Below are 27581 nucleotides of genomic sequence, written 5' to 3'. Positions count from 1 at the left end.
TGCAAATGCCTGCTCTACTTTAACACAGCTACTTTTAAAAATAATAATATGCCTATGCAATTTAGTATGGCATATTATTACTTATGTTAAAAATGAATGGATGAACAAATTAACTAATGTAATGGTAGAGAATTACTGTACATAACATAATTTTGACCACACTATCTTTTACAGAATTTATCTCCCAAAGTTATTATCATTGCTAACCCTTCCCCCTTTTAGTTGCCTACTTTTCCTAAAGCTACAGTAGCAGGGATCCTTTCAACTGATCTAGTCAGTTATACTTCAAAATATTCTTCATTTAGAACATTAGCCAGTTGTGCTGGGCTACAAAGAAGCACACCTATTCATTTGCAACAAATACAGAAGGAATGATGGCTTGCTACTAAACAAGGGTGAATATTCTCTCATTGTGGCTACCTTATTTTGGCAATTAAGGTGGCCACTTTTGCACTGACCACACCAATTTATGCACTAATTTTAAACAGATAACCTTTTTTCTACAGTCAGGAAGTTTCCAATTAAAGAAGAAACGGAAGATGCCCCCTTAGGTGTCACTCTAAAACTAAAAGATGTACCGCTGCCAAACAAAACAAGAGATGGTGCTTCTGATCACTGGGAAAGCAAGCTGCTGCAGTTAATAGCTCTTTAGAAAAGAAGCTTTCCAAGGATCTGCTATCAAGTAAACACACAGGCATTCTCCATCCCCATCCCACCTGCCCTAAAATTTAAAGCCCTTTGCTAGGAATCACTCTTTCATTTGCTTTCTTGCTTCCCCCTCACTTCTCGCAGCACTATTCCCACCCACCCCCCACACCCTTGAGGTCACCATTCCTCAGCTGGCTGTGATACTTTAAGGGCCAAAGTTTAAAACTACTTTTCTGCAATAGAGACCATTTGGGGCATGACACTCTGCCACAGTCAATGAGAGTTTTAAAATGCTCCACATTTGTTTTTTCAATAGGTCCCAAACAAAAAAAAAAAAATGTTCTATCTTGTTTGTGCTGCATGGCTGAATTTAAGCTCTGCATAGAATTTGCAACTAAGCTAAGTAATGGCAGATTTTCTTTTTTTAAATGATGACTGAAAGAAATTCATTCAAATTAACAAAAGATTTTCCCCCATTTAACAATGATGGCACTCGATGAAATTCTGCAACTGCTATTTTAAAAATGTACTATATAAAGCTTGTCAAATTCAAACAGCATTAAAATGTGTGTAGCCACCATTTTAGGTTATGATAATCAGCATATTTTCTGAAACAAAGATTCTCCTTTTTTCCAATTTGATACAAGCGGTAATCTGTTCCTTTGTAGACTAAAAAAAAAAAATCTGGTTTACGCTGGTTTGAACCAGTGGAATCTCTTGTGGCTAAGCCTTCTGCTGTGAGTAGAATCAAAACTGCGTCGCAGAGTGTGTGCACGTCTGTGAGGCACGTCACGTGACATGGAGAACTACCGAATTCCCCCCCGCCCAAGAAGCTGATAACGCTACTGCCGTCTCTGCCCGCATACAGATAACGAATAAATGCTGAACTCTATTAAACGCCCTTTACACATTATCGTGGGTCGAACACACAATTTTCTGAACTTGTGATGACAGTCTATTTATTTTGCTATAAACTCTCGGCATGTAACGAACAGATTTGTGACTGGTAATGATCTGCTCTGCCAGGGCTATATGAAGTGATACAGACCTCCTTTAGATCTTGGGGAATTAAATTGACCAACTTCACCCCCTGGTCTGTTTCTGGAGTTTTGACACACTTTATGCACAGCAAGTCCAAATCTTACATTATCAGAGCTTAGTTGTCAAAAATTAGGTAACCATATCACCACAAAATATTTATGTTCTATAGGTAGCATATATGCTGCCTTGATGTACTATTTTTTCATTTTAGACCAACTGAAAAAGTCTAATTAAGAATTTTCTCACATTAGCCCAACAAATCTAATTTCAGAAAGAAAACAGTGTTTCATATCAAATTGTGGAATTTGTAAATACCAAACGAATACCCAATATATTTTTGCAAGCAAACAATTTATTAATGAATGATATGCTTCTTTTTCTGAACAACAGACCCACCACCCTCTCCAGCAACCACAAAATATTAAGTGGAAGGTACAGTACAACTTGGTACTGTATTGCTGCACTGAAGCAACTGGGCCTTTCAAGTGATTTGATGGATGCAGCCAGACATAATTACAAAGACCAGCTGAAAATACTAGAGTGCTTAAAATACTACACTGCTTATATATATATTCTCATTCTGTGATGTGTAATGGACAACATTTAATTGTTTACTATAAATTAGTAAAGTGTGCTCCTGGAGGGAAAAGATAACCCAACTATGAACCATCCGGTTTTTCCCTCCTGCCTTTGTACTGCAAAATGTGCTACATCTGATTATGTTTCACTCGATTTAAATTGGAAGAAAATTAATCAACACAAAGCCAAGAAATTAACTAAATCCAGAATATAGTGAGCCCAAAGCCATTTATCCCTATCAAGGATGTTTCTTTTTACAGAGAAAAAGCACAGACTGGGAATAGGAGCTTTTACATACATTAATATACCTATCTTGGGTCTGCCATTGCCTTAAAGTAGGCAACAAATCATGAAAATCATCTTAGACAATGTTGTCAACAGCACAGAACCAAAATGCCACAATATAGAATTTCAAATATTTCACATTCTTTACTGTTTCCAACTAAGAGTGGTTCGCAAATTATTTGATATCCAATTCGGTATACATACTAGAATAACAAAGTTATACCAGTATACCTCTGAAATACCACTAGACAGAGTGAATCAACAGGTAACATATTCCTCACAATCACATATGCTTAAATGTATTACACACAGAGTTCACATTCTCAAAAACTGAATATGTTTAATATTACTGACACTGATCTAGAGCTCCCTGACTTTAGAAGTTTCTAGCTCTCTTGGCTAAGTCTCTATTCAGATATTTATCAGGTGGTGTGAAGAGGTCAATACTCCTACTTTGCCAAAACCCAAGACAGTTATTTTTATGCAGCATCTGCTTTTCAGTGATTTATGTATTGATTTATGTTACATTTGGGGATTAGAGTGGTGGACAAACTACTTTCATTTCTGCAATTTAACCTTAACCTGATTAAACGGTCAAACAGCAGCAAATGAATTTGACAGATCCACGACTTTTAATATATAAATCAAGGTGTTCTACACTACTGTTACAGAAATGAATCTGAGGATTGGGCATATTGAAATTCTTCACACTTTACATATATCCTTTGGGTGCTAAAGCTATAAGGCTTTCTAAATCTAGGCCCCAAAACAGCTGAGTGATACAGATTGAGAATTGTGCTTCCTCATTATGGATAGTCTTACTAGTAACATGAAACAAGAAATAAAGTATTATAGAACATTTGCACAATATCCCTGAGAGGGAAGACAACCAGGGCTTTTATTTAGCCGGAACTTGCCGGAACTCAGTCCCAGCACCTCTCAGGTGGGCGCCATTGTCATTATAAGAAAACAAGGGATGCATTCATGGTTAGTTCCAGCACCTCTTTTTCTAGAAAAATAGCACCGAAAAAGACAATTTTGGCAAACTAGGGTATATGTATAATGTCAATATTTAGGAAAATGAAGAAACAATATTTCCTTGCGTTTATATTTTGACCAACGTCTGCCACAGAATGATATTTCTTGAATTAATTTCAATTAGTTTCTTCCTCCTTTCATAAATATACAATCTACAAATATATCGCTGACATACGTAAAAAGTATCAGTCAGTAGTTTTCAACCTCAAAGGTTGAGAACAAAAGTAAAAAAAACTATTCTACAAAAGAGTAAACTCTGTTTTAAACTAGAGTTTTTATCATAACTTTTCTTTCAAGGCTGGTGTCACATGTAATTTACTGTGCAATCTGAAAACAAGCAATAGAATTTGAATCCAGGAGCCTAAACCTCTTTTTTTGAGGTTTGAACTTTATCCATGGTATCTGAATGTCCAATGTTTTTTGTCTGAAAATGATGCCCACTTTTAGAATATCTTTCAAACTTATAGGGAGTTTGGACAATACCCTTATTAAATAATTGCACATTAAGAAGCTGTAGGCTATAAAGGCAGGACCACAATATAGTCAACGTTATATGCTTTATAATCCCAATGATTTCAATAGGAGAATGAAGCATAACTCTGTCACAATACAATGGAACTTAAAAGTTCTTAATCAGCAGTAGCTGGGTCCTTAATTAGGCTATATCCTAAGTGTACGAGCTAATTTTAATGTATTATGCAACATATGGCAAGTACAGAACGTTGCTCTCTAACTCCACATGTTAAAAGAAACAATAATTTAATACATACAAATGTATTCAAGTATTACCAAGTTTTTAGAATAGAAACATTATGAATGGAAAGTTCAAATTGAAATCAGTAAGAAACTTTCTTTAATATTAGACTTTCTTCTAACTTCACACACCATTTCTTTGTTATTAGGCATTTAAAACTTCAATCTAATTCTGTCAAGTTTGAATTAACTTCTTCATGTAGGAAGGTCTCAAAGTAGACAAACCTGGGAACAGGTCTTAAAAACTATAGCTAAAGCTTTATATAGATACAATAATGTGTTAAGCTGTGAAAATACTTGTTTAATAATGGGGGGGGGGGAATTCTACTAGGACATTGGTTACAGTGTAATGAACACAGAACATAATAAGATTAATTAACAGGCATATAGTTCTTCCCTTAAAACACTAGTGTTTTATACTGTATCTATTCAAATGGTATACTTTTGAGCATAATTTGCAGTTTTACTCAAGAGAAGAATATCTGATTCAGAGAAGACAACCTACATAGAAACAGAGAAACTGTCAGATTCTGAAAGCTCATTTTCATTTGTTTTGCCTGCCAGTGTTGATTTAATTATGCTTCATTCTTATCAAAGCTGCATTATGTAATTTTTTATTCCTTTTACATGTGTTTGAGGTGAAGACCTTGGCTTTGTCGGCAAACATTGTGTTTCAAGTTATTCTTTAAGTACCAAATAATAAAGAAGAAGAGAAGAAAAGATTCCCCCCCCTTTTTTTAAAAACCAAAAGATAGCAGACAGCGATCACAAGGTAAAGGGTTAAATTGTAAGATCTCCAAGAAACATTTTGAAGTTGATTAAGACCCCAGCTTTGCATTAAACAGTATCACTTCCACATGAGTTGTTACTAATGCTGTTAAGGAGCAGATTGAGAAGCCCAGTGTGCCAATGACCTCCTTCACCCTCCAGCCACCCACTAGGGCTTCTTGATTAGCATCCTACCTGGATCTCTGAGGAATTCCCATCATCCCCTAGGAGCTCATTCCGCACCTCGTCACTGTAGGCAATCCGTGACCTTTTCTGTAAAACAAAAAGAGAAAGGGGAAAAAAATGTGAGCAAGCAAGGCTCCGGAGTCATCACTATCAAGGCTGATCATCTCAAAACCTCGAGAGCCCTCTAATGGATACCCATTTGATGGAAAAATCTCTAAAGAAAGTTATCACAAAGTAGTTTTGACAACAGGGTGTCAAGTGCAATACAGAAATTACCAGCACTTTTGGCGGGATCTTTAAATTAAATCCCTTCCCCAAAATGAAACTAGCAAAGCACAGCATACTCAGAAAAAAAATTTCTCATTAAGTTCAATAGGGGCAAGCCCCAAATCCTGATTTTCATTCACTGAATTCCCTCCCTCAAACCAAATGATCCCTATGTCATTTCACACTTCCCTAACTCTGTTTAACCAAATGTCTGATTATGTGAACCACTTGGATATACGCCAGGTCACAGAGAAGTGAGCTTATATTGGAGAGCAAGCAGGAATTACAATCTAATCTTTATATTTGGTATAGCTATACCAAGAATGGAAGTGCAAATATCAAAACAACAAATCAATAAGACCGGGGGAGGTTTTTTTTTTATCCTGTTCAGTTTCCTTCCTATACTGTACTGTATTAAAAAACTTTTAAACAAAGAACTGCTACGTCTCAAAAGGCCGAACACAAAGCCTGAAATCCAGTTGATTATAATCACATAGTGAACTCAGTGCTCCAAAAGGGAAGAAAGCATGCAGACAAACAAGGGTTAGCTTTTTGTGGGGTGGGGGGGGAGATTCAGCTAAACTGGACTGTAAGAGATCTTCCTGAGTTGCTGCTTTGGGGAGAACTGATGCACTGCCTTTTCCTCAATTGGAAGCAGGCATCCATGATTAAACAATCTCCCTCCTGCACCGGGATACTAACACAGATTAGATTGCAAGGCATCATACCGGGCAATTCTTATTGGATTAAACTAGATGTGATAAAAATTGCAGCTTTGTTCAAAATCCTTTTGATGTATTTGGTCTTTTCCCATGGTGTATGAGGCAACAGGGGAATCCTAACATTGAGCTTTCCATGCAAGACACCTAGCTAGCTTCTGGGAATATGCCAAATGAAAGTTGAGCATGTAACAGCATTCAGTAGCCAAGCATATGAAAAACCTATTACATAAAAACTGAAAAATTGTAACATCACTGGGGGAAAAGCTAGTTTTAAACTAAACTTTCAAGCACAATATTTGAAAGGTCTCACTCTTTCCTGGCCCTCATGTGAACTGGTCTGTGCTCAAGCTACCACACTGCATTAATTGTTACACTTTGGTGCCCCCCACCCTTGAAAGCAAGATTAAAGCTGAAGTTTGAATTCAAAATGCAGAATGTAAACTAATTTTATTTCCAATGTTTTACATTTTTCTCCCTTCTTTGAAAACAGGTTTGCAGATTTAGCTGGCAATTCAATCTGAATGCATATATTGAATTTAAATCTGATATAGTGTATCAATTTTCAACTTTCAAGACAAAAGAAAAACTTTCAAACAGATCAATTTACAAACAAAATGCAAAATGAGAAAGCAGTTGCTTCACCAAGCAAGTAAACGGTAAGTTTTAGACTTCTTTTAATTTCAATGGTTATTTGTGGCACCCTTAACATTATGAAACCCCTAGTATTCAACAGAGTATATATACTAAAGCCTTAGTCATACAAACCATAGAACTTGTATAATGGACATAGCATATCCTACCCCCTTTTTACTATTTGGATATCTCAGACACAGCAGTTTCATATTAACCAAGTAAAAGCAGTCTCTACAGCATTAAAGGAAATGGGAACCTTTAAAGAGGCTGTGGTATCAGAGCTGCCTGTTTAAATTATTCATTTCATCACTATGGGGGACTAAAACACTCTGCAGTATGCAAGAATATCATATGGAGATGGGTTTTGTTTTTCTCTTTTTTCACCAAAAAGCCAACAAATTGGCATAGATTGCTCAATTATGATATTATCCTATTTTTTGTTTGATATACATCAGACAAGGAAAGAAGTTACAAATGCATGTCAATACATGATCCAATCTTTCTTTTCCATTTAAGATTTTCAGTTTAAGATTAAGTTTAACCATACACGGTCAATAGCTACCAATAGCAATGGTATTTGTGCTGTTACAGATATGCAACCACAATGATCTGAAAATAGCCTGCATTGCCCATAGGTTTGCCCATTAAGCAACTGGACTAACTTGTGTGTGCTTTTTCAAGCCTGCACCAGAGTATACTCATATGTGCACACACAGAGAGAGCTGGGAAAGATTTTAGTTTAACTTCCTCTTAATTCACTGTCCAGGTTTGGAAAGGAACAAATGCTTTTTGCATCAAGGAAAATGGGTGTGTGTGCACGTGTGCATGCCTGCATGTGTGCATAAGGCTTACAGCCTAAATACACATTACATTGATCACAGCAAGTCACATATAAAACAGGCTCTGTCTCTTGAGAATTCAAAAGCTCCCTCAGAGAAAAGTAGTAAAGGCCAGAGGGGATAACAGGCAAACACACAGGGAAGCAGAAGCCACTAACTGCCCCCTGTCTATCTATTTTATTATTTCTTCTTGAGTGGCTAATTGTCTCTAGGGACTGAGAAGAAGATGAGTAAACATAATTACACATGAGATAATTTAAAAAAAAAACACAAACCCCAGACAGATTGAGAAAAGCAGGCAGTGTGCTGTTCCCACAATTTCCTCCCAGCATCCTCTTTGTCTCAAGGAGAGCTCAAGAATTTGTAATTCCTAATAAAGGGTTGGCGAAGTAAGTAAGAGCTCAAGAATTTCAAGGCAGGCCCTGGCTTACATTGTGGCTGCTTTGGACATGAAGAATGTCATATGTAAGTAGGCTCTTTACAAAAACAAAAGACATGTAGCTTGGGTTCAGTACTGTGACTGGGTGGCTCATGGAAATTCAATTGTGACTAATGGGGATTTGACCAAGTCTATGAACCTGGTTGTCAGAGGCACTGCCATTCCACCAGGTTCCAACATAAAAGGGAGGAAGCTGTAGCTCAGTGATAAAGCATGTGGTTTGCATAGGCAAGGTCTCAGATTCAATTTCCCACATATCCAGCTTAAAGAATCTTAGGATGTAGGTTTAGAAAAGACGCAGCTTGATACTTTGCATAGCAACTGTTAGTCAGAGTAGATGGTATTGAACTAGAATGTAGCCACTTGATGAATCAGGAGTCTGAATAGGCTTAAAGCAGCTTCATATGTTCACACACCTCCCAGCATTAGCGGGAGAAACCTCAGAGACAGGTGTATATTTTACTGTGACATGAAATAATAACCCAGCCCTCTCCAAGTTCCTGTGAGAAGGGTTGGGGAATATTTCATCATGCTGGGCTTTGGAGAAGGTTGAAACAGTACTTATTTCATCTCGTGAGATTACCACTGCATGAAAGGGGATATTACCATCTACATGAAGCCATTAGGAGTTTTGGAGCAAAGTGTCATAAATAGGGGGATGATACCCAACTCTATTTCTTTGTTACATCTGAAGCAGGAATGGCCTTGAGTATCTGGATGCAGTATCTGGATGCAGTTGAAGACTGGTTCCAATAAATTAGTAAATTGCCTGCCCTCAATGTGGTCTTACTCTCCCTGAAGGAACAAATGTGTAGTTTGGGAGCACTCCTGAAACCACCTCTGTCACTCAATGCACATGTAACCTCAGTGGCTAGAACTGCCTTTTGCCAACTTCTGCCTCAGTGGCTCTGAGGGCCTTTTGGTAAAGCATCTATGGCTGTTCATGGATGGGGTAGCTTGACCGCTGTTGCTTATGCACTGGCAACCTCACAGATGGATTACTGCAATGGATTCTAGCCAAGAGGCTGCGGCTGATGCAAAATGCAGCAGCTAGGTTGATTGTGGGGACAAACTGTCACCAACGTATCACACCTTGCTTATAAGATTTGCACACCTAGTCTGCAACCAGGCCAAGGTGTTGGTACTAACATATAGGTATTAACATTCCTATACAGTTCAGGAACAGGAACAGGTTATTTGAGAGACCACCATATCTCTTATATATCCAGTAGATCACTGGAGTTTGTTGGAAAATTTCTTCTGCAAGCTCTGAAGATATCAGAAGCCTATTCCACAGTAACTTGGCACAGGGCTTTTAGTCTGGCCATTGTGTTCTGGGGAACAGCATTCCTGTTGAGATATGACAGGCTCCCACTACCTGCACTTTCTGGAAACAGCTGAAGACATGTTTGTTCCAAAAGGCTTTCTTAGCTGGCTAAATGGGTCTTTTCCAGGAGGGTCTATTTTGTATTATTTTAGTTCCATTGGCTGTTTTTTTCAGTTTTTAACTGTTTCCCCCCAGCTTTTATGGTACATTGCACTGAATAGATTGTGTAGAAAGCAATTAATAAATTAAAGATATCATCATCAATAAAAAATATTAGTCCTCCCTCAGTTCTCCATATGTTGAAGATTGAACATCTGCAAGCAGGGAGCCTTTTCTACTCAGGTTCACTCCATGTGCAATTTGAAACCCTGACCAGGATTCTACAAAAGTAGAACAGGCTTCCAAGTGCAAAAGTTCACATAGACATATGGGAGCAGCAGTGGTGATTCAACAGAGATCATGAAGCCATGGAGCTCCTCTGTGAGTGCCAACAAAATATGCAGCTACGAAAAGTAGTGCTGGCTGCTAAACTAGAATATGTTGACCCCTGGATTTGAAATATACTTTTTGCTATACAGATAAGAAAACATAGCACTAGCAACAAGTAATTTCAATTTTTTTAAAAAATGTATATAGTAATTCTTCAGGCATCTTCTGGCACTTGTCTGCCTTATCCCAAGTTTCTAAAACCTAGAGGTGGTCACTGGGTCTAAAAAACAGCATCTATCCAAACAGAAATCTGTTCACTTTGCAAAAAAATTTACATTGTTTTGACAGAGCTTCGTGTTCTATGGAGATTTTGTTGTAAATTTGTTTTAGTTCAATATAATCTACATCAATAGCAAAGCTAACATTTATTGTCACGGTCCCTTTATTATCATGATCTCTCTCAATTATAAAAGAAGCAGTTTTATAGAACAACTAAACCTTTTGACTACAATTAGGTCCGACTCTGCCATATTCATTAATAAATAATTTGATACTACTTTTGATCACAATTTCATCCCAAAATGAATTGATCACATAAAAGACCAGGCCTTTGAACTAAAGTGCCCATTTGTTCTCTCAGAATCTAGCTAAAATATCAATACAGTACTCTCATTTGTCTTTAAAATAATAACTTCAAATAATATTACTAGCACCCCTAAGTGAAACAGATCATCACTAGAAATAGCAGTAGAACAAATTCTACAGTGCAATCCTATACCCACTTACCTGGGAGTAAGCCAGAAAAACTCAATTAGACTTACTTCTGTGTAGACATGTATAGGATTTCACTTTTATTGTAACAATTATAAAAGGTGCTTTATGCTCCTAATTTCACCATTCTGTATTGAGTGTAAATTTGTACTGTAGCCAAATGCAGGCATAATAGTTTGTGCTGGAAAATGTCACACACACTGCTACAGTTTGAAGGAACCCAATTCATAATGCATTTTATAAATAGTTAATGACTTCTATACATAAGCTAACCAGGCAAATCAAGAAATTGTCAACATTTTTAGTCTTAGTTGTCAGTTACCACTGTCTACTGCTACTTTATATGTATGTTTCTGGAAGAGACAGAAGCTTTACAGATTCTGTAATCCAATGCCTTTTCTGGGCAGCTCGATATGAGCTTAAGAGTTCCTATATACAGATTCTGCCCAGCAAAGGGCTGTCAAACACAAGTCCCGTCCCAGCACTCCTGACTCTGTGTGAGTGTGTGTGCGCGCGTGCACAAGATGCATTGTGAGCACAAAAGTGCTGCTTAATTCTACTAGGCACGGAAATACACATACGATTTGCTTATAGTTCAAGAGAAAGGTATAGTTTTGCACAGCAATGGGGCAAGGTTATCTCAATTCAGCTTACCAAGAGTGCTGCATTTTTAAAGCATTAAGAAAACCGAGCGGATACCCGCTAAATGAGCCAAGTCTTTAGGACAATTCTCTGGAACTGCAAACTCAAATGCCTACCAAATGTACAGCACCATCTAGACGATAGGAGACATTATTCACTGCCCTTCCAAAGAAATCAACCTAGAAGTAGACATGCACTCTTTCCTCAAGTGAACGGATTGGTCAGCTGGCTGAGTTTTGTAGTTCTAGGCAGAGTTTAGTTTGGTGAACACAAAAGTTTACAAGCATTACCATGGTCTGCGTGCAATAGCTTATAAGGTCAGTTATCACACCCATCCTACCAAAAGGTGAAGAAAATATACACCAAGTTCAGATTCCGAATAGAAGTGGGCTAAAACCTGGTGAGATGTGACCTCAAATCCGGAAGTAAAATGGTTATTGATTTAACAAGCCTAATGCAGTTGCGTAGGTTGGCTTCATAATTCTGGATACTAAACCTACTATACCTTGTTATGAGGTTCAGAACACAGAGCAAAGAAGCCACCAAGTCTGGTTTATAATCATCCATAACCTTAAAAGTCCACACAAACACAGATAGCAGGCTCAGACTGTTCAAAGACTATTCCAGTAGCTACTTTAAATGTACCACAATACACAGACCTTACACCAAGGAACAATTTGATTCCAGGCAGACATCACTTGGTAAAGGAACAGGATTTTTTGCATACTGATTCTCTTAAAGCCCTGTTCAAACAGATACACTTGCTCAGTTCTGTCTGGCAATTTGGCTTTAAACAATCTGTCTGCTTGACCCAAGTCTTAACATTTCCCAACTGAACTGAATATATTCACAGGCAAACACAGTTAAATTAGAAATGAAATGAATTAATTCAGCTTAAACTAATTAAGAACTGTGATCTGCAGCACCACCCCAGTGTGTAATTTTACATGTGTAGCAGAGTACATGTAGCCACAACTATAAGAATTCTGCTAAACTACTAATCTGAGCATAACAATGAAGTTAGCCTATTACTAAATCATATGAGAAGTTAATTTCCATGGGCCACACATGGCAAAGCAATTGCTTAAATTGCTTCACCTGGGAATTTAATACAATGTTATCATCAGACCAGCCACATGGTAAATAGATTTATAATACTTTCCATGTGCTAGGTTATGTTGCATATGAATTAAGCAACAATCTGGTATTACAATACACTCTTTCCCACACCTGGTGGACAGTATTTTGTTAAATTACTAGCTATACAGCTACATCAACAACATAAAGCTGGGAAGAGCAAGGGGAAGAGAAACAATCTTCATGGCACATGACCAATTCCACATAGTAAGTAAATGAGATGTAGATGGGGAAAGGTGCCCAAAATTATCAGCCGCCCACATCTGTACAGCAAAATTCAGACTTGTTCGTTTCTATTCAGTTTTGGTTCTAGGTTTCCATATCATATGCTTTAAATTAATCACTGGTATTCTGCAGTGTTCATAATAATAAGATGGCGCATTAGCCCATTCATCTTGGTTCAATATATTTCCTGCAGTCAGCCAAATAACTGAGGAATGGAATACTTTCATGACATCTCAACTTAAGTTATTATTGTTGGTTAATACAATTCACACAATGTCTACTCAAATAAGGGGACATATACAAAAAAAGCAGGCATATTTCAAAATATAATATTCCACAACTCACCTATGGTTTCTTTGCAAATTATTTTCTATATTGATGTGATGCAATTCTAACAGATTGAATTGATCAGCTGTATGTTTTTGTCAAAATAAAGTTGTATTCAGCATGTTTGGTTTAAAAAAACAAAACAAAAAACCCGTAGCATTTTTACTTGAAGTTCTAAATGCTTGATGAATTATGTCAGATTGACTTTTTCTACCCAATCATGTACTTACAGCACATCCTATGCATATCTGCTCAGAATAAAATTCCACAGAGTTCATTGGGGCTTACTCTCAAGAAAGCATATATAGGATTAAGACCTTCATCATTATTTTTCAGTATTTCTTGTGAGCCCAGCACCAACAACAATTCTGCATCAGTTGTGCATTGGCACTATAATTGTTAACACCTATTTTCTATTATCACATTGTCTAGGGCAGGGATAGGGAACATGTGAGCCTCTAGATGTTGCATTTCTCCCATTATCCCTCACCACTAGCCATGCTGGGTTGTTGGAAGGGTTCCACCAGCTACACACACACACACACACAGAGAGAGAGAGAGAGAGAGGAGAGAGGAGAGAGGAGAGGGGTCACTAACTAATATAATGAGAAGGGAGAGGGAGGGCAGAACAGGAAATCCAAAGAAAACGGCATTCCCATTCTGTGTTGATTATGGGACCCATTGAGCTCCATGCCCTTGGGAGTCTCCATCCCTTCCACAAAATCAGGCCAATCATAGGAGTCAACCTGACCATTTCCCCAACAGTACTGAGAACAAAAGTATTGAGAATGACTTACAGAAAAAGGCAAAAAAACCACCCCACCTAATGAAAGGTTTGTTTTTGTTTGTTTTACTTTTAAGAGACAAGCACAGGAAAGAAGGGGGAAAGAGGAAAACAAACAGGAAAACCATCACCACCCCAGCTAGTCCCAAGTACTATGCCATCCCAATTGTACGTTTTACAAAAACTGCAGAATTATGAAAAACGTGTTTTTAAATTGATGGTTCCTCTTGCCAAACAGATTAGCGATCTTTATCTTAGGCATCTGAATCTCATCAGTGTGAACACGCTTACAAGCATGCATTCCAACAACAGGTTTTCCTCTCACCTAGCCAAATGAAGATATGAGGACACAGACAAGTTTCACAGAAGCCTTTTCACCTGGAACAAAGACTTTAAATGATTAAATATTTCATCCATGGTGCTTTGCATTGAAATGAGGAAATCTCTCTTCCACAGCACTGTACCTCAGGCTGTGGAACAGTCCACTGGCCATGCATTATGCTCACAACGTATGCTCCTGAATGGTGATAATGCCCCTTGCTTTTCTGAATGAAAAAATGTGGGCGTATTTAGAAATTTCTCACTTTTGCATGGTTGGGGTGAAGTCTACTGTACACCTATTGCTCTAGTAACAGCCATTTTTGCATCTGGTCCCACCCACCAATTACATGCAATCTGGAAAGTAGCCCAAAATGGACAGCAACATTCAGCCTGAAAAAAATTTATTGCACCTACCAACCAGATAGAACTGCCCCTGTCCAGGAAAGACACAGGAAATAGAGCAACTGCTGAATGCACAATTCCTTTATACAGCAGAAAGGTCTTTGCCAGAAGTCTCTCACTTTTTGGATTAGAAATATATGCAAAATAAACAGGGCAATATAAGTATCTACTAAGGAAACCTTATGGAATATTGAGGCTTTTTATCCAGAAAGAGGGAGGGGACCTTCTTAAAATGTTATATGACTAGGAGAGTTAACATTTTTCCAATCGTACTTTCAGCTGGGAGGGGGTTTTTTTTAGTCCTAACTGCAGTGGTGAGAAGGCTAAAACTCCCCATCCCAGCTGTGACCTTCAATGAAAACACACACACATGACTACAATTACACTTGAAAGAAGCCTTCTGTGGGAGCCAATAGAATACTTTTTTAAAACTCAACTGATGTGGAGGATGGGTGGGGTTTTTTTTGAGAAAGAGGTGAGCTTGGGAGGGGAAGGTTAACTTCCTCTCCTTAGCTCTGTGACTCATCTGAAATCACCCATCCTCTGCTGTGACTCCCCCACTCCCAAAGCTGCTTGTCACCCATTGCAATTAGATTTTAACAAGCAATCTATTGGCTTCAAAAGAAAGCTTCTTACAAGGCAAAGTCAACTCTTGAGCCAGTATAATCTACAATTATCCACTGTGTTTCACTAGTGTTTTTTACATACTGTCTACATTATTTCAGGCATAAATAGAAATATTTGTGATCCTCAGATGAAGGGAGCTATAGAAATTCTATAAATAACTAAACAGAAAATATTGAGATATATTGCTACTTAATACAAGGGGGGAAATCCACAGCACATAGAAAGACACCACCCAAGTCATAATAAATCACTGATGAGGGACAGAAATGCAAAATGCAACATTACATAGTTAAAACATTTTCATACAAGCATTAGTTTCTTGATAGCGACCTTGGGTACTAGCATCCTGCTTAATGGATAATATGGGGATTTTAAAAAAATAAACTTTATGTAACAATCATACATTCATCAACAGGCTCGTGTACAAGGTCAAAAATCAAGCTATTTTGTAATGTGATTTTTTTCTGCTTCCATTACAGAAATAAAATAATTTTCTCTTAACTGAAGTTGTACAATTTTTTTTCAAAGAATTAGAAAGCACTGCATTTTCCACCTCAAATAAAATTATTTAATATCTTAATAGTAAGTAATGTATAAGGTTTGATAACTATAATCACATTATTGGAGAGATTTCACCTCTCCACAGCATTCTTTTTTAGAGTGGTAGAGATTAACAAAGACAGCAAGTCACACTTCCCATTCCATATATTCTACAATATTCTGTCGCTCCTCTTCCAGCCTCCATATGGCACTTGAAAAATATATGCTCCAGAGGGTTTCTTTTGTAACTGTGAAATAATACAACCACCCCTCTTCTTGACAAACTGGGCAACACAAGAAGATGAGAGAAGTTATTCAACAAGCAAGTATATAAAGGATGTCAGGAGGGGCCCCATGAATAAGAAAAGAGAGGTATGGGAAACACGATGGAGGTGTCAAGGGTGAATTTAAGAGGTTCAAAAACCTTTACTACCCAGAAGACACAATATCTGCCTGTTCTCAATCTACAACAATGCTTGCTGCTTTGTCTGAATTCTGCAAAGGCCAAAATATCACCTGCTCTCTGGCCAATCAGCTCTCTACACTGCTCATGCAATCCTAATCCAAAACGATTGTTATAGTCAGAGGTTCCTCTCATCTGTCCTCCAAACAGAATAACTAAGTGAAAAACCAGCATTTTACTAGTGTTAGCCATAGCTGTTCCACAAGTTCCGGCCCCCTCCTGTTACCACGAAGACATTCCAACCTATCAAAACACAGGAATTAGCACACAGCTGTAGTACAATGTTGGTAGGTCTGCCTCAGGGTAGACCTATGCAAAATAATATCAGCTCATGCTCAGAGCTGTTTCCTTGAAAGCCACACCTAAGCAGCTGGGCCTCAGAAGTGGCTCTGATTCCTGAGCAGTCCTGCTGTTTAATTTGCTTTGGCTTCACTGACCTCCATCCTTTTTGTATGAGCAAGCACCACTGGACAAACTCTTGTTTTTACAAAATGGATGGGGTTTGACAGAATTTATGTTAAGCTGTTAGGATAGCGTGGGAATCATGACTGTCGCATTCTCCAAACAGCTCAAGGTGAGATGCATGGTTCTCTGTTCCCCCATGTTATCCTCACAGGAAGTTACACAGGCTGAAGTTACTGTTTGGCTGTGGATTAATTTTACGAGATAACAATGATTCAGGAGGCAGATGCAGCCTACACTTGCTAAAGCCCTTTATTTTTGAGGATCAGTGTTTCTCATCATGATCCCTCCTGCTCAAACCTGTGATAAAAGACTGTGGTGGCTATGAAGATTTGGTTGTGGTAATAGTTTACTCCACTGCTCATTTTCCTTCTCTGAAGTCAGTTATCAAGAATCTTGTCTTTACACACACACACACACACACACACACACACACACACACACACGATTGATTGATTGATTGATTGATTGATTGATTGATTGCAGTTATATCCCACCTTCTTCTCAAAGGAGCTCTAGGTGGGGTACATGGCTTTGCTCCTCCACATTTAATCCCCACAACAACCCTGTGAGGGAGGCTAGATTGAGAGGCAGTGACTGGTCACCCAATGAGCTCCAAGGCCAAGTGAGGATTTGAACCCTCTTTTCCCAGGTTCTAGTCCAACACTCTAACCACTATACCACACTTGTACTCTCTTCACTCTCTCAAACCTGTCTAGCCAAGCAGCTTGAAACCTAATTTAAAACCCATCCCCTCTGCCACAAGCTTATTGTATGCTGATGGGTACATTCCTATGGTACACTTTCAACCAGAGGTTACCCAATTTTGCCATGGTTTACAGCAAAAATGAAACAATAGTCTAAAAACACTTTAAAGGCTAGTAAACATATTATTAAATAAACTTTTGTAATAAGCCCAAAAAAGCTTATGCAATATTTTTATTCCCATCTTTAAGATGTTAGTACTGTTGTTTTTGTTTCCATAGCACTTTATACACTACTACAAAATGTAGAGTGGTTCAGGGGATGGGTTAGGGTGACGTACGTTAGATAGAGAGGCTGGCCCAAGGTCATACAGTGAGCTTTGTGGCTAAGTTTTGAACTTAACCCTGATCTCCCATGTCCTAATCCACTTGATATACCTACCTTGTATTCCACACTCTGGAAATAAGTAGATAAGGTGTGGAAGGGAGTGATATTTTCCCATCAGCTTGGAAATTTAGTTTTTTGGACCTATGCAGAAACTTTAAGAGTAACCAATTCAAGCTGCAATCCTGTACATACTGATCAAGGAACAATCTCCATGGTATTCATTGGGGCTTATTTCTGACTAATGTATGGTTGTTGCAGTGTAGACCCACACTAGAAATTGTGACAGCAATTCTGAAGCAAGGTAAGACACCTGGTTAGATGCAGTGATTAAATGTCCGCTGTTCCTTTGCAAAGGAGGATAGTGAGAGAACCAGGACAGGTAGACACACATTTCTCCCAGCAGAAAGGCAACTGTGACAGCAGTGACCACTTCTGAACCAAAGGTAATATAGTTAGCACCTTCCTAAACTGAAAAGTATTTGCACAACAGAAATGCTTGTGTTATAGTATCTTTGCAAGAGTGCTATTAAGCTCAGGTCCTGCTTGCCAGCTTCCCATGGACATAGGGTAAAAACAGGATTTTGCTTAGATGGACCACTTTCCTGACCCTGTAGATTCTTCTTATGTTCTTATGTGACATCATTCACTGATCATGCAAAAGTCAGAAAAGCAGCCTCCTTGCTTTCTCTGCAACGTTTAACAGTCCTGATATTTACAGAAAAATACCAAAGCAAATAAGCAAAAGCTTTGGCAATGCTGATAAATAACAACAAGCAAAAAGTACTTTAGTAGGAGCAGTTTCTCAAGTTTGGTGTCTAACAACCAACCATCTCTAGCTTACCTCACAGGGCTATTAAGAAGATAAAAAGGGGAAGGGGAAGACAATGTACACATCCTTGAGCTCCTGAGAGGAAAATCAAGATACAAATGTTAGGAAACAACTAATATCTGTAGTTTCCCAACTCTCAGCATATTTTGTCAAACTCGATAAACAAACAAAATCAGAGGCAGGGGGCCTTTTCAGTAATGGCGCCGCCCTGTGGAACGCCCTCCCAGCAGATGTCAAACAGATAAAGAGTTATGTGATTTTTAAAAGTTTTTAGTGTGTGGTGTTGTATTGTGTTTTTACTATTTTTTGTTGGGAGCTGTCCAGAGTAGCTGGGTCAACCCAGTCAGATGAGTGGCATCATCATCACAATAATAATACAGCCTATGGGAATTTTAACTTGCTGCAGCTGTAAGATATTTATTTTATTGTTGTGTTTGCTGGTTCATTTTGTATTTTATAGTTATTAATATACAGTAACCATAAAACAAAAATAATAGCCCAGTGTTCAGTCAAACAGACGCTATAATGATCTCTCCAGCATTGCTGAGAGCAGGAGCTTTTGACTAGTATTACAGTTAGCAACCAGTTTAAAGGTATTTCACTCCCCCACATCACTTGAAACCAAATCCATATGAATGCATGATAAATGTTACTTTAAAAAGAACCTTTGCTGACACCTAGCAGATAGATCATTAATTGCAATTTTTTTGCTACATTTTGGCAGGCCAACAAACATATAATTAACAAGTGAGCTTAAATATAGGAACTAGAATGAAATAAAACAACTCTTTTGCTTACAAATATTCCTTTTTATGCTGCATACTGGGGAATCTGATGCATTAGCTGTCTTGGCAACCCTATTTGTAATGATGCGACAAAAGTGAAATGCTTAGCAAGTTGCAACACTTGAAACAGAGCTGGGGGTCTAATGGCCAATTGCACTTTGGGGCTGCAAAGAAACTCAATCCTATAAAATGAAACAGTGGAGTAAACACCAACTAAATTGCCTTATATTTACATGTTTTTAGGCTACCAACAATAGTTAGATGTTATGCATAATACAAACACAGTGACGTTCCAGTTGGATTTACACATACTTTTCGTACATGGAAAGGCATGAGTTTCTGTAGATGTATGATGCTGTGCCCAAACCATACATCAAGTCACAAGTCCAAAATGTTTTCTCAAAAGTAAAATACATACATAGGTACAATACACTACTAAAAAGCACTATTAAAAGTTTTATGGTACTGGTAAGTGTGCTACCTACATATAGGAGAGAAAGTACCAAATCTACAAAAAGCCACAGACTTCTATTAAGTAAATGTACATGTGAATTTACCATGCTATTTGAATTTTACATAACAATACAATGGTACCTCGGGTTAAATACACTTCAGGTTACAGACTCCACTAACCCAGAAATAGTGCTTCGGGTTAAGAACTTGGCTTCAGGATGAGAACAGAAATCGTGCTCCGGCGGCGCAGCGGCAGCGGGAGGTCCCATTAGCTAAAGTGGTGCTTCAGGTTAAGAACAGTTTCAGGTTAAGTACGGACCTCCGGACCGAATTAAGTACTTAACCCGAGGTACCACTGCAGTCTTCCTTCTACGTTTTCAATAATTTTGTCACATAGTAATTCCTGCATCCCCCACCCCAGTCAAAATCTGCTTGCTAAATGTGGGACAGATACTTCTTAAAACTCTCTTGACAATGGTGCAGCTCAGATGCAACTTGGAGCAGGAGTAAGCACCCTTTATATGCCTAGCTTAGTTTCAGAGTTTTATCCCTGTTTACAATGTCATTTTGGATGTTATGGTTTAACACACAAGGGGATATCCTGTGAAGCCAGGTGTGTGAGAGGGGGAGGTTTGTTGGCCCAAGAATATTTTATATCAACACGGATATTGATCTGCTTCCAGGCCAAGTTCAATATTTTGGTACTAACGTATAAGATTCTATGCAGCTCAGAAACAACTTGCCCGAGGGACTGCCTCACTTTACATACCAAGTAGGTCACTGTTCTGCAGGAGAATCAAGTCCCCAAAATATCAGAAGCCCACTCCACAGCAACTCAGAGTAGGGCTTTCAGTGTGGCTGACACTGCTTTGAGGGGAAACGTACCTGTAGAAATATGGTCTGTGACTCCTTTACAGCTTAAAATATCGATTTACAAAGAGTCTGTAATCGAATATTTGTTGAGGGATGATTCTCCCAAAACTACCAAGATGGTTTTGGGGTATTTAGCTGAGATTTATAAAGCTAAATCTAAAGTTGCCTGATTTATTCAATGGTGGCTATCTAGTCTTTTATATATTGTATGTGTTTGGATTATTAATGTATTTGGATGACTTTGTACAGTTTTATGATTTCATTGTTTAAATTTATGCCAATACAGGCCAATAACTAATAACTAACTACCGTATTTTTCGCCCCATAAGACGCACCGGCCCATAAGACGCACCTAGATTTTAGGGGGGGAAATAAAGGGAAAAAAAATTATTTCCCCCCCAGGTGCGCTGCGCTAATCCAGAAGCTTGGGGCAAGCTGAGGTCAGCGCGCCCCAAGCTTCTGCGTGCCGGCAAGCAGTCCGCTGCCGCCCCAAGCCTCCCGCACCCGGCAGGAGGTCCCGCTGGGTGCGCAAGGCTTGGGGCGGCAGCGGACTGCTTGCGCGCACCTAGAAGCTTGGGGCGTGCTGAGCTCAGCGCGCCCCAAGCTTCTGCATGCCGGCAAGCAGTCCGCTGCCGCCCCAAGCCTCCCGCACCCGGCAGGAGGTCCCGCCGGGTGCGCAAGGCTTGGGGCGGCAGCGGACTGCTTGCGCGCACCTAGAAGCTTGGGGCGTGCTGAGCTCAGCACGCCCCAAGCTTCTGCATGCCGGCAAGCAGTCCGCTGCCGCCCCAAGCCTCCCGCACCCGGCAGGAGGTCCCGCTGGGTGCGCAAGGCTTGGGGCGGCAGCGGACTGCTTGCGCGCACCTAGAAGCTTGGGGCGTGCTGAGCTCAGCACGCCCCAAGCTTCTGCATGCCGGCAAGCAGTCCGCTGCCGCCCCAAGCCTCCCGCACCCGGCAGGAGGTCCCGCCGGGTGCGCAAGGCTTGGGGCGGCAGCGGACTGCTTGCGCGCACCGAGAAGCTTGGGGCAGGCTGAGCTCAGCACGCCCCAGGCTTCTGCATGCCGGCAAGCAGTCCGCTGCCGCCCCAAGCCTCCCGCACCCGGCAGGAGGTCCCGCTGGGTGCGCAAGGCTTGGGGCGGCAGCGGACTGCTTGCGCGCACCTAGAAGCTTGGGGCGTGCTGAGCTCAGCACGCCCCAAGCTTCTGCATGCCGGCAAGCAGTCCGCTGCCGCCCCAAGCCTCCCGCACCCGGCAGGAGGTCCCGCTGGGTGCGCAAGGCTTGGCGCGGCAGCGGACTGCTTGCGCGCACCTAGAAGCTTGGGGCGTGCTGAGCTCAGCACGCCCCAAGCTTCTGCATGCCGGCAAGCAGTCCGCTGCCGCCCCAAGCCTCCCGCACCCGGCAGGAGGTCCCGCCGGGTGCGCGAGGCTTGGGGCGGCAGCGGACTGCTTGCGCGCACCGAGAAGCTTGGGGCCAGCTGAGCTCAGCCCGCCCCAAGCTTCTCGGTGCGCGCAAGCAGTCCGCTGCCGCCCCAAGCCTCGCGCACCCAGCGGGACCTCCTGCCGGGTGCGGGAGGCTTGGGGCGGCAGCGGACTGCTTGCGCGCACCAAGAAGCTTGGGGCGGGCTGAGCTCAGCTGGCCCCAAGCTTCTCGGTGCGCGCAAGCAGTCCGCTGCCGCCCCAAGCCTCGCGCACCCGGTGGGACCTCCTGCCGGGTGCGCGAGGCTTGCAGACACTCGCCCGAAGCAGGGGGAGCCCTCCAGAGGGCTCCCCGTGCTTCGGGCGGCAGGCTGCCGCCCCAAGCCTTGCGCACCCGGTCGGACCTCCTGCCGGGCGCGCGAGGCTTGCAGGCATTCGCCCCATAAGACGCACCCCGATTTCCCCTTCATTTTTGGAGGGGAAAAAGTGCGTCTTATGGGGCGAAAAATACGGTAACTAATATGGCCTGTAATTTCTGGAAACAATTGAAGACATTTGTTTCAACAAGCTTTTCTAGGTGGGTGAAAAGGTCTCTTAGATGTTCATTTTGTGTTGTTTTACAACCTTCAGCTATTTTTGTACTGTTTTAAAAACTATTTAAAAACTATTTTTATGATACAGTTGTAAGTTGTCTTGACACACAGGTAAAACGTGGGTCCCAGAAGTGGTATGTGCTTCATTGGAGGTACCACCTGCCTTGAAGGAGGAATTTCTGTGCTCTCTTCTTAAGACAACCACCCTGGACTCAGAAACATTAGCAAACTATTGCCCAGCGATAAATAACTCCTTTCTGGGTAAGGTGCATGAGACAGTGGAGGTGGCACAGCTTCAGGGAGGTTTGGAGGAAGCTGATTACAGTGGAACCTTGGTTCTTGAATGGCTAAGTTGATGAACAAATCGGCTCCCGAACGCCAAAAACCCAGAAGTGTTCTGGTTTTCAAAAGTTTTTCGGAAGCTGAACGTCTGATGCAGCTGTTGACTATTGTTTCCAGGACGCCTGCACCAATTGGAAGCCACACCTTGGTTTTTGAATGTTTTGGGAGTTGAACAGACTTCTGGAACGGATTAAGTTTAAGAACCAAGGTTCCATTGTACTTGAATCCATTCTGGTCTGGTTTCAGGTCTGGACATGGCACTGAAACTGCCTTGGTCACCCTGGCATAAATGACATTTATTGAGGGGGGCAGAAGGAGTGCCACCATCTCACTCTCTACAAGCAACAACCAATTGATACACATTCAACTGACACGCAACTGCAAATACACACAACTCTGCAACTCGGAAGTGGCCGGAGAAGGGGGCCTGGTATAACGGGACAGAGTGGGCTTACATAAGGTTCACCAGCATGTGCAGGGGTCAGAAATGCAACCCGTGTGCAAAATGGTCATTGTCTGTATAAGACTTAAGGAAACATCTTTATACATTTACAACTTAATACCACACAGTTGATATAAAATACATGAAAAATACACTAACTTACCTATTTATGACAATGAAATAAATATGTAATGAACATAATTCAATAAAATATCCAAATGTAAACTTTGAATCACAATTGCTCTGTTGTACTACATATTTTCCATAATCTACATATTCTATAGTTCTCTCCTACATATTACTTGTGGGACTTCTAATGCTTTCAGCTTCAACCAGGGGTACTGGGTTCAATTTCACACTCAAACCATGGATCTTGGGCCTGCCACTGCCTTTCAGCCCATGCTATTTCATAAGATTATTCTGGTGATAAATGGGGAGGGGGGTCTCGATCACCCTGAAGTAAGATTGGGATGCAAATGCAATAAATTAATTGTCTATCCATGGAGTTTGATTGACCTCAAACTGAAAACAGTGCGGAGTCCTACCATTTCATTGACCAAGGCCTTTCATTTTTCATAGTAGGCAACTAAGCTCTAGTATTTCTATCATTTTTATCTTGCACCCTGGCAATTCATTATTTGATAAGTAAATTATAGTTTAACCTTCATAGTTATGGAATTAGTTCAGTAATGATACCTTTTTACAACAATCAAATATGTGGTACTATTTGTATCAAGGAAAAATTGAACCTGCATAAACAATATCTTATTGATGCATAAATATCTGAAACAGTAGCAGGTGCCAGGCAATACCCAGATTCTCTTGCCTATGGGTGCCTTTAATGAAAGGTTACCTGTCCTAAACCTTACATAAGATGACGAAACCCCATGCTTAATACACACACACCCGACTATATTCAAAAATGTCTCATGCCTAATGCATTTCTCTTCAAATACTCCCCCATGAGTTTAGGAATCTTATACCATCTAAGCAAAAACAGTCATAAATTTTCCAAGGTAACACATGCTTAAAGTGACAAAATTGTGGCTCTGATCTTAGAGCCCTCCTGGCCATACGACTTGGATTGAGGAAAATGGTGGAATCACAATGCAGGCAACAGTCGACAGTCTTCTTTTAGCAACCATCCCCTCTTGGTGAAAATGCAGTAGCTAAATAGCATTCTCCTTCCATTCAGCCATCTGCTGTAGATGTAATAAGGTACATAGCTCTGCACCAGCCATTATTATTGATAAAACAAAACCAGTCTCTCCTAATCTTTAGATCAGGATGTTTAATCTTACTAGTCTACAGAGAAAGTTATTCTCTTTCACGGGACTGCTAACTAAAGGCATTGTAGTTTTTCCTCCCTCTCTCTTCTGTGATGTGTACAGCACACTTTGTGCCAGCAACCTCCCTTGAGTTCAGTGCTATGTTCCAGATTATCAACCAGCATGTTGTGTGTGTTTGGTTTTGATCAAAAAAAGTATATATATATATATATATATATATATATATATACACACACACACACACACACACACACACACACACACACACACATTCATTCACCAAATACATCTAACAATTCACCAGAAAAGGCTATATGTCAAAAGACGTTGGCACAAAAAGCATTGCACAAAAATAAAATTAAGGGAAATAAATGTGAGTGGAGGACAACAATGGATATAATACTTTGTATTTCTATTTTAAATGCCTCTCTCTATGCTATATGCATAGTAGCTAAAGGCAAGCTGGAAACCAGCCAGGTCCTGGCTGCCAGCAAAAATTTTGTCACCTCCTTTGAACATCTGAAGTATGTTTACCCAATAGATTTCATTAAATTACACTTCCATTAGGAAGCATACAATGTTGATACGCATCTCAAAGATAAAAGGGATTGCTAAGAGGCATGTCATCCTGCTCCCCAGCTGATTGCTATTTCTGGGCCAATCAAGGAAAGGAGCCAGAACAATACTTAGTTAAAAAAAATGCAGCATCTCCCCAAGGACTCCATGCTAAGAGACTGCAGCTCCATTATCAAAATGAGCATATCATTAATGACAATACAAATACAGTGCGTTATTTTAATACAACTCGTACACAACAAAACAAGCTGTATTTGGGTCATTAGTTGAATTTGTAAAGCAGTATTTCCCAGGGTTAGCAACTCTTTACTAAGGCAAGAAGTTTTTTTTCAGGTTGGTAAGGACAAGGTGAAGATTTCAACCCAAAATTCAAGACATCCTTCTCAGCATCCATGAGCAGCAGAGATTTTTGAGAACTTTATAGTACCTACAAGCAAGTTAAGCAGAAGCCATTCATTTACATAAAACAAGAAACCATTTCACCATTACAATCTGTGTGATTAAATATTATGCAGGGAGGTTTAATGCAAAACACCAGAAGCATAATTTAAACTGCCACAGGTATGAATTTTCAAATCATTTATTTGAAAAATTGCATACTGTTTGCCAACTGGCACAACCACCCAAGGGTAGACAAAAATGTCAAATTCATGGATGGGGGAGAAAGCATATTTATACAGTGGTACCTTGGGTTACAAACGCTTCAGGTTACAAACTCTGCTAACTCGGAAGTAGTTACCTCGGGTTGTGAACTTTGCCCCAGGATGAGAATGGAAATTGCGCAGCAGCAGCAGAAGGCTCCATTAGCGAAAGGGCACCTCAGGTTAAGAACGGTTTCAGGTTAAGAATGGACCTCCAGAACTAATTACGTTCGTAACCTGAGGTACCACTGTATTTGGAAATGAGAGAGAATGCTATAATTTTTATTTTATTTTTTGAGTGAGAGGTACTTAAGTACAAAGACGTGGACTGCTGAATTGATTGTAATCCTAATCCCAGTTACCCTAGAGTAAACCCCACTGAATTCAAAAAGATATAGACATCTGAGTAGAAATGGCTGGGACTGGGCTGTTAATCTGTGAGTATTACTAGCCCTGGCTATGTGTACTTTCTTAGGAAAGATGTCTTACATCAGGTCAGATCATTGGTTCATCTAAATCAGTACTGCCCCCACTGACTAGCAGCACGTCTCCATGGTTTCAGATGAGGGTGTTCCCCCACCTGACTCAAAGATGCAAGGGACACGACTTGAACTGTCTCAACACAAGGCATGTACTGTAACACTGATTCTGGCCCTTCACCGTTATATTTCACAACGTGTCTTAAGCAATGGTCTGGCAAGTTATTGACCTAAAAGGAAATGGTACTCATTCTGGAGTAATTTATAGCAAACTGATGCTTCCGATGCTTTTTTTCTTTTTTTTAAGAGACAACAAATGAAAATGTGATGAATTCCTCATTTAAACTAAGACTTCAGAACAAAATGTTGGGGAATTTACAGCTGATCCTCATTGATACCAACCTTATTGAGATCAACCAACTGGCACATAGCCATCTCAACAAATGTTCTTACACAATATTATGCAACTTCAATTTCAGCTGATTTCTTTCAACAGGGAGACAAGCTTTTGGTTGAGCTATATTTGACATACCATATGAACTCTAATTATCTGTCTTTTTGCAATTAATCTTCTCACAATTACATTTCCTGCACCTATAAGCATCCAGCTGGGAACAGAGTTTTAATCTAGGAAATAAAAAAAGACGACTCAGGTTTCTAACAAATTGCTTCTAATTAACCAGAACCTTTCCTAGTCATTCCAACCTAAAGATGCCTACAGCAAGTTAAACATTTTTTTGTTTGTGTTCTTAATTATATTTTTACAATTTCATTAAAATTTCCCTGATGAATAAGTAGCTTGTTGGATATGCAAAACTCTTATCATTTAACTAAACAAATATTCTGCTGAGAAATAGATATGCAATAAAAAAGCTAAGTAACTGCATTTTTAAAAAATGAAACAATGGAATAATGAAAACACTGATATGCAACAAATTTAGAAGGCAAAGCCTCATAAATCAATGGGGTGAAAGGTACATACAGGCTGAATCGAGGAACACCAGTGAGGATTCCAGACTGATATACTTTGAATAGTTAAGGTTTAGGATGATTTGGAGAAATCTGTTCGCACATATGCCTGCTGCGTTCATCTGCCCATGGCACCACCTATTCCTCCTGT

General features: G+C 40.0%; 1 protein-coding gene across 4 annotated transcripts in view; it reads right to left on the bottom strand.

Moving 5' to 3' along the window:
• The window catches only part of VTI1A (vesicle transport through interaction with t-SNAREs 1A), a 238464-nt gene that overhangs the window by 187723 nt on the left and 23160 nt on the right, over positions 1–27581 (bottom strand). For all 4 annotated transcript variants that reach the window (XM_081189434.1, XM_081189432.1, XM_081189435.1 and 1 more), the window contains exon 4: positions 5308–5385. In XM_081189434.1, the coding sequence (XP_081045560.1) occupies positions 5308–5385 (78 nt within the window). The remainder of the gene's footprint in view (positions 1–5307; positions 5386–27581) is intronic.

The sequence above is a fragment of the Podarcis bocagei genome (assembly GCF_964188305.1).
Source record: "Podarcis bocagei genome assembly, chromosome: 4".
NCBI lineage: Eukaryota > Metazoa > Chordata > Lepidosauria > Squamata > Lacertidae > Podarcis > Podarcis bocagei.
Note: the sequence above shows the minus strand (reverse complement) of the source record. Positions and strands in the feature narration are given on the sequence as shown.